Genomic DNA, 12,495 nt, shown 5'->3' with positions numbered 1-12,495 from the left:
CTGAGTTTTGTGTGTAATTTATGGATTACATAATCCCAAGCTGAAATCTCAGGGAAGGTTAATTTCATCAAATGAGAAAGAGAGACATTTATATTTTAATTCTCACTCCCTGAAGTTATGTCTGTGTACCTGTTTTCATCCAGAAATATTATCAGTGGATGTATTGGTTTTCTGTCTTCATCACAGTAAACTTCCTTCTTCAGGAGTGACAGGGAGATATTTGGAATTCCTGCTTGAACCATCTTTGAGACTGTCTGGGTCACCCCACTCAACAACCATGGGGCTCTCTGAGTTTCTGTTTTTCTGTGAAATGGTTAAGTAGGCCAGTGTTCCAATAGGGACTTGGGTCATGGACTCTGTTGGCATGCAGTCTGATTCTAGGTGGTACCAGAAACTCTGCCCCACACAGCATCAAATCAGGGGCTGTGGAATCATTCTCTTTTCTGTTCTCCCTTTAATCCATGGGATCTCTTTAAGAAGAAAGTTTCCATTTGGATCCCCCTCTTTAATGCTGCTAATCTCCCTGTTTAAGAAAGAGAGAGACATTCTCAGGCTCGAAACCATTCCTCTTATGATAGTGTGGAGCTCACATTTAACATCATTGCTTTGGTTCTAGAGTATTTCTCCCCCTCCCTAAAACTTTGATTTAAAAAATGTTCAAACTTAGGAAAAAAGGGAAAGAAAAGCACAATGAATAGCACAGACCCTTCACCTAGATTCACCAGGAATCAGCACCGTGGAGCACTTGCTTTATTCCTCACTCTCCCACTCGTGATTCTCCCCATCTGTGTTCAGAGAGGGATCATGTTCTGCTTAACTGTGGTAGTGACGTGAGTTGTAAGCCCCAAGTTATTTTTTAAAAGAAGCATTCGGAACTGAATCCATTTATTAAAAGCTAAATATAGCCCACTTTACTCTTTCAAGTATACTTAGATTTACTATGAAACTGTTTGATGTTAGTTCAGTGGGTGAATTATTTTTGTATTTTACAGTAGTTCCCTCAAATGGCAAAAATTAAGAGGACCATCCAACGAGACTTTCATTTTCGTTCACTCTAATAACTATTAATAGCTAGCTGTATGATTAATTACATTTACCAAGTTTCACATTTGGTGACACCTCAAAGTAATCTTATCCCAGCCATCTTTATGCACCCAAGACACAGCCAAGAAATAGGAAGTCTGCAGAAAACAGATACGGAGGAGGCCAAACCCCAAAGCTCAGGGGCTGTGTTCACAGGCAAGCCCTGGAGGAACTCCTCTTGAAGGGCCTGTTTCCTCTGACTTGGTGCTGGGTTCCCATACGCCTCCCGATCCAGAATAGAAAGAGAAAACAAGACTGCTCAGAGTGAACAAGTCACAGCAGCAGGAAGTCGCAGGAATCGGACCACAAGTAAAAAAACATGATCAGGCACCACAAACAGCCTTGCTCTGTGCTCAGGACAGTTCATTTAATCCTCACGCAGCCCCACAAGGTAGATGAGGAAGCTGAGTCTTCAAGAAGTAAAACAGCCTGCTCAAAGTCACCAGTAAGCAACACTGGGATATGAGCACAGGCGTGTGTGGCTTGCAAGCCAGGCTCTGTCTGTAAGGATTTGGGGGAGGTGGTGTGTATCTGGGATCACGGAGCACAGGACACAAGCTGGGACCCTTCTGGGTCTCACTGGGACTTCCGTGTACAAATGCACACATTGTAAGTGTTGGGGTTCATCAGGAGGCTCTTGGACATCTAGCCAAGGCTGAGTTTTGATAATGACCCTCATACATTTTGCTGGTGGACACGACAGTACGGAGTCTCTCCCCCAGCCTAAATTTAGCAAAATACCACCGGCCCTGGGGCCCCAGGAGAGCAGCTCCTTAGCCTCACTCCCTACTGCACCCTTTTCATTAGGGACTCTTTCCCTTCCCCTTTCACTTTCTATGTGGGATGCAACTGAAGTCTCCCTGAGCCTCAAGGCCCATGAGGGTGACAGGAGAAAAGCCAGGGTAGAGATTGTCACTACTGTTATCTCACTGGTGGTCCTGACCCCACAGCCCTTCTACCAGTGCCGTATCCTCAGCGTGTGCCCAGTGAGTCATGGTGGTGGAGACCCACAGTCATTTCCCAAGCTTCATACTCTCAGCCACGTGATTCCACCTGTGCTGCACTTCCTCAGTTTATCTGTTGTGTCCACCGTGCTGACACAGCGATATCCACTGGGGGCCTAGCAGTAACCACACCCTGTCCCATGGAGCTAGCTCTCTAATGGGACACATGACCACACAGTTCATAATGATGGTGGGGAGTGCCCTCTATGGAGGGAATGTAAGACTACTTACAGTTGGGGTCATCTAGACAGGAAAAGTATGGTCATGTTCCCCAAAACTCTTAGAAATGGATCACGAGGTAGATGAGCTTACAGGAAACCGGGCCAGCATGGTGCAATAGAACAGTTCCCATCCCTGCCAGATTCTTCAGCCCTTGTGTCCAAGGTCGGATGCCTTGTCTTCCACAAAACATTCCCTGGTGTCCACCCTTCGTCCCCTTCAGCTACAAGTGACCCTCCTCTCCTGCAAGTATTCATCCTTCTGAAGGCTGGGCGCCTGGCACTAACAGACAGGCAGCTGCCTCCCAGACATAAGGAGCATGGGTCCTAACCAGGAATAAGCTTCACAGCCATTGCTGTCAGGCCAAGCCGTGGTCCAGGCACCTGCAGGCATTAATTCATGTCCTCAGCCCCACACCCACGGGGAGCAGGTGTAGTTACTATTCCCACTTTCGCGATAAGGAAGCACAAGGAATGTTAAGTACATCACTCAGATGTAAAGACACAAAGAAATAATCAGAGGTGTGATGAGTGCTACAGAGGCCTTATAGGCATGGGTAGCAGGGACCTTGTTATAGGGAAACCACAAAGGAGGGTCGGTCTGGTGATGTAGCTAAGACCTCAAGTCTGAGAGTCAGACTTTGATTCCAGTCCCTGCTCTGCAAGTGATTAGTTGTGTGACTTTAAGTACATCACTGAACTTCTCCAGGCTTCACTTCGAGCCACTGTAAAATAAGGATGCTAATATCCACCTTACGGAGTTAAACATGGCCCTCTGCACAGACTTAGCAGAGCGCCTGGCAGGTGTTGAGTTCGGGAAGTCGTAGTTTATTGCCCTCTGGTCTGTGATGCGACCCTGGCTTGCCTCTCTGTTAGGCTGCAACATCGCTGTGGCAGTGTCTATATCCGATCCAACCCCGTGTCCCTCCCCCAGAACCCTCCCTAAGGTCATGCATTTCTATTAGGCGCTCAGTGAGTATTTGTAGATTGCATGAACGAGGGAGGGAATGCATGAGTGAGTAGCTGTCACCACATGGCAGGTATCTTTGCTGAACACTGGTTTAGTCTTCTGACAAAAGCCTCCTAATGTAGCCGCTTCAGACGAGAGCAGGCTTTTTTCTCTGAAGTACCCAGCCAACATCGTCTGGCGGTGTCTGACTCCGTGGTGTTGGCGGGGACACGAACCAAGCACAGCTTGATTTTTATGGTTTAATGTAAGAGATGGAGCCTCCACCGCTGTCGCTTCAGAAGATTGTTGTTTTGACGTCTCAGCCACACAAATGGAGTGAAACTGCCATTATAGGAGATAAGCAGGGGAGACTGAGGTGTCAGGATTTAGGACCCTGCCTTCAAAGCAGATCCACCTGTTGCCCCCACAGTTTGCGAGTGGCTCCATTGAACACAAAGGGACTGATGGTTGAATGCAGGCGGGCTGCCGGGTGCCCCCATCTGAGGACGTCTAACTGTGTCCCCTCTTTGTCTCCCGTCCCTCCCCACTGTCCTCGCTCTGCAGGAATGGCATCACCAGCTGCCGGATGCGGACTGAGAGCGAGCCGTCCTGTGGCTCCCCAGTGGTCAGTGGAGACCCCAAGGAGGATCACAACTACAGCAGTGCCAAGTCCTCCAACGCCCGGAGCACCTCGCCCACCAGCGACTCCATCTCCTCCTCCTCCTCCTCGGCCGACGACCACTATGAGTTTGCCACCAAGGGGAGCCAGGAGGGCAGCGAGGGCAGCGAGGGGAGCTTCCGGAGCCACGAGAGCCCCAGCGACACGGAAGAGGATGACAGGAAGCACAGCCAGAAGGAGCCCAAGGATTCTCTGGGGGACAGCGGGTACGCATCCCAGCACAAGAAGCGCCAGCACTTCGCCAAGGCCAGGAAGGTCCCCAGCGACACACTGCCCCTCAAAAAGAGACGCACCGAAAAGCCCCCCGAGAGCGATGATGAGGAGATGAAAGAAGCGGCGGGGTCCCTCCTGCACTTAGCAGGGATCCGGTCCTGTTTGAATAACATCACCAATCGGACGGCAAAGGGGCAGAAAGAGCAAAAGGAAACCACAAAAAATTAAAAACAAGTCACTGATTTGTTTTGAACTTACGGCCATTTGGTTTCAGCATGTCAGGAGATTTCTAATGATTTGTGGCAATATCAGCAATTTTTTTTCTTTTTTCTTGTTTTTGGTTTGGTTTTCTTTCTTTTCTTTTCCTTTTATTTTGTTTTAATTTGCCCCCTCTTCTTTGTTTTGGACCCTTAAGAATTTTATTTTTAAAGGAGATTGAAGCCATAGAACTCATATTGACACTCAGCTGTTTTACAAAAGCTTTTCATTATCTGAAGACATAACCGAAAAAGCCAAAATTACCATTGCTTCCTCCAGCTTGTCAGAAACCTGTGGCTGAATCCGCAGGGATGTCAACGTCAATACCACAGGAACACACATTCGGCACCTAGAAGGCACGTGGGCAAAGTAATCATCGTTCAGGCCCAACCCTTAGGTTTAAAAAGTCAGGTTGTCCATCCCATTGGGTTCACTGAGTGAAGGCACATAACGCAATTGAGGAGAAGGAGGAACCCCTCGTCCCCCTAGGAGCAGACCCAAGCTTGTGGCACCAGGCATCTGATGGTGCCAGGAAAGCCACTGGAATTGTCACACGGCGAGCACAGAGGGCCGGCCACCAGTCCTCCATGCTTCTGAGCCCTGAAGCCCGATGACGTCTTACGAGGTGGACGTTGGACTGTTCATGCACATCGGGTGTCAGTGACTCATGGAGAAGAAATGGGGTAAATTTTTAGTGATGTTGCTAATCATTGAATTCTGTTCTCTATTAAATTAAGAAAATGTTCCAAAAGCCATAAGCCTGAAGATTGGCCCTGTGCGCGCGCGCGCGCACACACACACACACACACACACACACACACACACACACACACACACACACGAAGGAGAGAGAGAGAAAACTGATGCGGAAAACAAGCTGTGTCTTCTTAACTGCCCAAGTGAAAAGCAACCAAGTCCAGGAAATTACAATAGCTGTTAAGGAAAGGAAATAATGGTACAGATCTTTTTCTGTCTATCAAAACTATTTGATCCAAGTGAAAAACAAAAAACAAAAAAACTAGAAAGCTATGGAACCTGCCATTAGTATTGTGGTGTATTTTTAAGATTAAAGGTACACTGATGGACAAAAAAAAAAAGTAAAACATGGCAAAAAATAAAATAACTCCTATACTGCCCTCAAAATGGAGTTTGCAATTAATATCAGGATTTATCTTTGCAAAAATCAGTGATTTCCACATTCAGCCAGTATAGCCAGCAGAAATTTCTGATCCACAATGCATGGATTCCTTTGAAGAAAAAAAAGAAAAAGAGAAAAAAATCACAAAAACAAACTTTTTTTATTCAAAAGTAACAAAGTTCTTGTAAGGTAAATAATGTATTTAGCATGAAGCATGAATTATTTTCATATAAATATAGAAAATAGAGAAAAGGCTATGCCTGTAATTTTTAAGCCCTTAGGCTTAGAGTTTCTTTTGGTTTTCTTCTTTTTTCTTTCTTTTTCTTTGCTTTCTTTTTTTCCTTTTTGTTTTTGTTTTTTGTTTTTGTTTTTTTTTCGGGTTATTTTGTTTTGGTTTTTTGAAGCAGGTGTTTAAGGTTTAACCTTCTTCAGGGACAAATTCTGACTGTTGGGGAACTTACTCTGCAATATAAAAATATCTTCATGCTCTGGTAGGGCTTGGATGGTTGAACTCTGTACTGCCTTGTGTGCACTTCAGCCCCGACCCCCTCTGATTCTCTGTTGAAAAGTGTGTCCTTTCTCTCTGTCTGTACATGTTTAACATGACGCAATAATTTGAGGGCAAACTTAGTAGTGAGTGTGTATGATAGAATCAAGAGAATTATGGGACGCTTACTTGAGAAAATCATTACCATGATTTGGTTCTAGGAAAAAGGCAGTGAATAATTATGCAAATTAGCCAGAAGAAGGGGAAACGTGCTAATGGGCCTTATTGGGTGAGGGGACGAGATGGGGTTCATGTGAAGGAGGAAGCGATGCCGAGGTAGGAAAGGCCAGCCCCAGACATCCTATCGCCACAATGCCATGTCGCAATAGGAAGCAGGGGCCGGCCATCGCCACCTTCAGCACACTGACCAACCTGGAATTAAGACCACCTAGATTGCGAGAGCTGAATTTAGAAACCAGACAACGTCATGCAGCCCAGAAACTCCTGTTGTTACCTTAGCCTAAGAAATTTTCTTTAATGGCGGGGGCGGGGGTCCAAAGAGAAATCTCTAAAAGAATATGATCTTCCATCCAAGTGGAGGGAAACTTTAAAACACAAACACCCAGTACTGTGGCTCAGGATATGATGGGTGAGGAGAGGGAGGGAACAGAGATGACCTTAACTTTTAAAAAAGGGACTGCTGTGGGCCAAAGCCAAGCCCATCTGCCAGGACCAGGTAATGTCAGAGCTCCATCAGCCCGGACAGTGGGAACTAACTGGTGCATTCCCCACACTTACCTTCCGGTGGGTTGCTGATGAGAGAACCTGAAAAAACCTACACCTCTACAGCAGGTCGAATTCATGACCTGGAGCTGAATACTTCCAGCATATTTATTCAGGGTGTAGGTGGGAATAAAGTATCTTCGCAGTGCTCTGTTCCCTCCGTCTCCCCAGACATCTGACACCCTAAAAGCCATCCACAGCTATGGAACCTGAGCGACACCTTGATTTGTGTTGTCACCTGACCAAGCCTAAAGACCTCCAACTCAGTCCCCCACCTTCATCCCCCCCCCACAGATGATAAAATTCAGACCTCTCTCCTGAAAGGCAGAGGTTCAACCTTCAGGACTGTTTCTGGCCGAGGACTTCTTCCAATTAAAACCCCCACCGTGGGCTGTCTCCCCTCATTTCATTTTTCTAAAGGGGCAGAGGCCTCTTTTAGAAAATAATAAAATGCAATGTGTGTGATTTACTTTTCTGATCTCTTTGAGAAATAGAGAAATATAAAAGTGTGTTCTTAACTCCAGAACCACTCTTTTTGCATAAATACCTCATCGGGCAGCTTTCTAAGTGTGATTTTCCTGAGTCTCCCTTCGTTGGATCTGCCGGAAGACTTGTCGGGGAACCTTTAGTGAGGGTACTTCTTCCTATTTTTCTTCTGTTTTTGGAGGCATACACATTATGCATAACCAAAACAATGGCTCAATTGTGTTTAACTTTGTATTTTGATTGTTGAGAACAAAAACAAAAAGTATCAATGTGTATGTGGCTGTTTGTAGTGAATTCATTGGAGAATGAGGTTGTCCGTGTCCTTAACAAGCCAAGGGGCAGGAGGCACCCTCTCTTATCCCCTCCTCCAAGAGCAGTAGAGAATTTAAGCACAAGCCTATTTGTGAAAGAATATTTTGCTTAAGTGTCATTCACTTTAGTCTTGGAATTCCTTCCCAAACGTCAGGTGTTCTTTTAGCTTCCAAACTAGCATATGTATCCATTAGTCTGACAGATCGCCTGAACACCATTAAGAGGTGTGGCGTTTTTGCTTTCATTTCTCCTGCTGGGAGAAGTGGCGGTTCATGTGTCATTCCAGTATCTCACATACTCACACGGGGCAGGGGGGAGGGGGAAACGGGGAACTATAGCAATATTTAAAGATGCTTTGGAAACCAACCGTGAACACATCAACACCACGACGTCTACGATTACTTGCTATTGGCCCTCGGATACATTTAAGAGAAAGAGACAGTCACTCTTTTTTTTCTTAAATGATATACACATAAACAGTTATTTTTATCCTATTATAATTGTCTTTTGTCTTTATCTAGTACTATGTGGAAAGGGTTTGCATCATAGATTTTTCCCAGCCTTATAATATACCATAAGCTCCTACTTCCCTGCCCCTCTCTAATCAGTATTCTTTCAAGAGTTCTTTGGTGAAGCCATCTATCTGAAACTAAAATAAACCAAACCCATATTTCACTGGTGGTTGGAGAAAACCATGGCCAAAACGATTGTGGCAGGTCTCAATCTTGGGAGTTTTTAAGAAGGAATGTGCCAGAGGCCTTTCCCAAGAACAGAGTTTTCTTTTGTTTTGCAGAGGCATTCAATGTGTCTAGTGCTTGCTGGCCACAGCAGTTACTACCACAGAGCCTTCTGGGAGGGGCCGTTGTGTTGAAGGAGGCTCCTGCCTGAGGGACAGCATCAGGCAGTGGGCTCTGTAGAGTGAGAACCAGGTGGAGGCCTTCTGTGCCCAGCTCAGAGTTCTGCACCACGCCAGGACTGCCCAGGCCAAGGGCTACTGACGCAAGTTCCACTCATTCCACTCTGTGGGGGGCGCCTTGTGCCTCTCCTGGAAGGGCTCTTGGAGAAGGAATTGGAGTTACGTACAAGTGACCTAAATGGGAAGCTTTTCTAGATGAGATTGGATTAAATTCCATGTGATTTCTCTTTCCCTTTAATCCAGGTTGGGACTCGTTTCTTTCTGGTGGATCACAGCTGCCCAGATGTTGCAATTGATTTTTATGTTTCTGTAGAGAAGTATTTTTCTTTCATCTTCAGGATTTTTTTTTGCCACCAAAAGAAAACATTGGAACTCTGTGTTTCCTCTTGATTGTGACTTCCCAGTGTTGACAGTTAAGTCCTTGGTGTCGTAGGTCCCAGCCCACCAATACTATATCAAACACTGTTATGCACATAATGCAGCACTGTGATCTAATTTAAATAATACTTTTTTATTATTTATACTACTATATATAATATACATCAACACTTTTGCTATATAACCTAAGTGATAACCCTCTTTTAGTTACCTGCCAAACTCTGGACTTGGTTTATATTGCAGTTAACACAGTTACAAAGTTGTAATGGTGTCTTTTTTTCCTTTGTAACGGAATGTGTAAATCAAAGTATATACATTGTGTGGTGTTCCTGTTTCTGGAGTTTCATGAGGATTTACACATGGCATTCAGTGTTCTGTATAGATCTGCCTACCTTTGTGAATTCATCTGTTAACCCCTCTTCCTTTGAGAGAGCACCGGCGATGGTGGTTAACTCCTTGTGTTTTCTCTCTCTCCTACTGGTTATTCTTGAATTAAGCACAGACTCGTCAGCTCGGTTGCTTTATCATGAATAATGTGTGTGACCTTGCAGTTCTTCCACAGTTCAGCAAACAAGTGCTAGCTTCACTGACCAAAAATTAAGGAAGGAAAACACAGTTTTTAAAACGATCCATCTTTTAACAGCCGAAACCGATGTGTCTATGGTGCTGCACCTTGCTGTTGTACTTCTGAAATCAGACCTGTGTGAACGATCATTTCTGACTTAACCGTGAGATGCTCACGAGTACCCTTCCTGTTGTTTTGTTAGCATTGAAATCGAGACTATTTATTTGGAATATATACAACAGTGTTTTTCCACTGTATTTCATTTGCAAAAGTTGAGAACTGCTTTCTCTACCTTTTGCAAAATAATTGATATTCCATATTGGATTCTCAAAGACTTCGATATGGTGAACCTATTAAACCTAGAAATTGTATTCATCCTTTCATGACTGTGGCCTGAGTTCCCCAGCCCCTCTCCTCCTTTTTTTTAGATGAGATTTAGCACACTCTCAGTTATTTAAACATGCAACATTTCTTGAGTATGTATGTTGAGGCCATCTGAGCTCATAGCTGATTCAGTAACCAGTTTCATGCTGTGTCATTCACACTCACTACTTAATACTGCCATGGTGAAAATGTGGAGGAAAAATGTATCCATGTGTGTCTGGGAAGCATATACACTTGTACATTTTTTAATACTCTGATTCTGTAACATTTCTGAGTTTTGTTTTGTTTTACAGAAAAAAAAAAAGTGATAAAGCAATCAGAAGACCAAGAGGTTTACTATTGATGCTTAGGGTCGTCTGACCTTGGCTGGCCAATAGACCTACACGGCCAAATTAATTTACGAGAGTAATAATTTTTCAAAAGCCAATTTTTTTTCTGTATTTTCTGTATGAAACTGCCAATATCATGAATAGAAAGGGAGAACCATAAAGGAGAAAGAACGTGATGTTCTGTTATGTTCATGTGAACCTAAAGAAACAATGTGGAGGCAGGCGCGATCAGCCGAACTCTAGGGACTTGGTGTTGCTTGGAAGGCATCCATACCTGCATTTTGCATTCTTCGTATGTAATCATATTGCCAAAGACAAACTATTTCATCATTTATTGTAAATAACACTTTTCCCCAGACCTACCATAAAGTTTCTGTGATGTATTGTCTTCCAGTTGCAATAAAAATTACTGAGTTGCATCAATTGAAGAAAAACACCACGTAGTGTTATGTGTGCTGCGTCTCCCTGTGCAGATGCTGGTCCACAACATCATTTCTGTTCCTTACCTGCAGTCAGGTGTGTGTGCAGTTTTTGCAGTCTGGTTTCAGGGTTCTCAGCTGCATTTATTGTGCCCGTCCTCACACGTGCGTAGGCTTGGGTGGACATCACACACTGCTCTGCAAACACAAATGCACATTCGGAAGCTGGGCTTACCCGGGATCTCAAGAGAATTCCAGCTTTGGTGTAGACAGCTGGTGGCTGGCCAGCCTCCCATCATGAGCCTTAAGACTTGTGGTTTAGACAGAGCTTCCCTTTCATTTGGAAGTTGTCAAACAATAAGCTGCAATTGTACTTTAGTACTGGAGCCTGCCAGCCTATCCCAGATCCTGAGGGTTTCTTGTGATGATATTCCTAGCCCTAAGACCTTCATCTGCCAGGGTTTATTACATCATCACTCAAGTGCCCACCCCAGACCCTCGCACACACATCCCCCAGGAGCCAACAAGGAGCTGATGGGAGAGAGGGGAGTGGGAACAAGGAAGGGATCACAGGGCACCAGTCACCGTGCTGGAGGAGTAGAAAGAGGATGTTCTCGTGCATCTCTCTGGTTCCTTTTGTGATGGTTTTGTTTTCGGCATGCCCTGTCTGCAGGTCTTGCCACCAACAGTAACCGTAGTGTAGAGTTGGCCTTGGACACTACCCTTCTGCTGGGCCCCCACATCCACTGGTGTCTTTGTTCTCCAAGATGCTTGGGCTGTGTCTCCTGTCCTCCTGCAGTTATGATATCATTCTGAGGTCATAGGCCCATCTGTCCTGGTAAGCCTACGGGGATAAATTCCTCCCCGTTACCCATCTCAAGGTGGTCACCTCTGGATCCTGTGGGTTTGGCCCTTATTGCTGCCATATCTGATGCCACTGTTGGAATCACTTTCAAAGCTGTGAAGTGTCCTCCAGGGTAGAAATCAATATTTGAGGAGACTTGATTGGGAGGAAGAGCTAAAGTCATTGGGAGCTGAATCTGATGAATCAAGTAATCATCTAAACTGGGTAGTGCTTGAGGCCAAATATAAGGTGGCGCCACCTTAAAACAGCACCTACATCAACTGTTTTCAATAAGTGACTCTCGAGACTGGAGGAGAGACCCCACGTGGATGATCAGCATGCCTGAGGGAGCCCTGTCTAAATGATCACACCTGCAGAACTCTGATCAGGTAACACTGTCTTCAAAGTCCTATGGGTTCTTAGAGCAGGGAACTTCTCCCCATGGTGTCAGGGACCATGAAGGCTCTTCTGGGCTTGAAGCTGAGTCTGGATGGGTGCCAGTGAGGGGCACTGCAGACCCTAAACAGTTTTCTCCTTACCTTTTGACTGCACTGCCTGATGAAAGTATGAACTAAGAAGTCACCATCCTTCTAGAAAGTTATGAACAGATGAGGGCATTTTCGGGAGTCTGATATGACTAGGAGGTTTTTATGAGCTAAAAGCTCATGTTCTGGTTACCCTACTTCCAGATCACCAAATTAAATGGCCCTACATATGCCAGCAGAAGTGTATTTTGACCTTTTTTTTCTCATTGATAGGAATACAAAACCAGGGTTTGTGGGCTGGGTGTGGACAATTTTTTAAAAGACTCAAGTACAAGGGAATAAACATTTAATAATATTTAATAATATGTTTATTCCCTTGTACTCAAGTCTTTTAAAAAATTGCCCCTTTGTTTTGTGTGAACAGACCTTTCTAGAGCAGTGTGTCTAAATAATGCTCATAGCAGTCATACCGTAATTTGAAATCATTCTTGGGCATTTTTGGACTCAGTAACTGTTTTATGAGAATCGTTTTATGTTACTCCATAATAAAGTAATTTGGAGTATA

General features: G+C 44.7%; 1 protein-coding gene across 13 annotated transcripts in view; it reads left to right on the top strand.

Moving 5' to 3' along the window:
• FOXN3 (forkhead box N3) overlaps nucleotides 1-10,616 on the top strand; it is a 460,729-nt gene extending 450,113 nt beyond the window's left edge. For all 13 annotated transcript variants that reach the window (XM_063596366.1, XM_034937997.3, XM_034937996.3 and 10 more), the window contains one exon: nucleotides 3,819-10,616. In XM_063596366.1, the coding sequence (XP_063452436.1) occupies nucleotides 3,819-4,374 (556 nt within the window). In that variant the 3' untranslated portion in view covers nucleotides 4,375-10,616. The remainder of the gene's footprint in view (nucleotides 1-3,818) is intronic.
• The last annotated feature ends 1,879 nt before the right edge of the window (nucleotides 10,617-12,495 follow it).

Source organism: Pan paniscus, chromosome 15, assembly GCF_029289425.2.
Source record: "Pan paniscus chromosome 15, NHGRI_mPanPan1-v2.0_pri, whole genome shotgun sequence".
NCBI classification, from domain to species: domain Eukaryota; kingdom Metazoa; phylum Chordata; class Mammalia; order Primates; family Hominidae; genus Pan; species Pan paniscus.
Note: the sequence above shows the minus strand (reverse complement) of the source record. Positions and strands in the feature narration are given on the sequence as shown.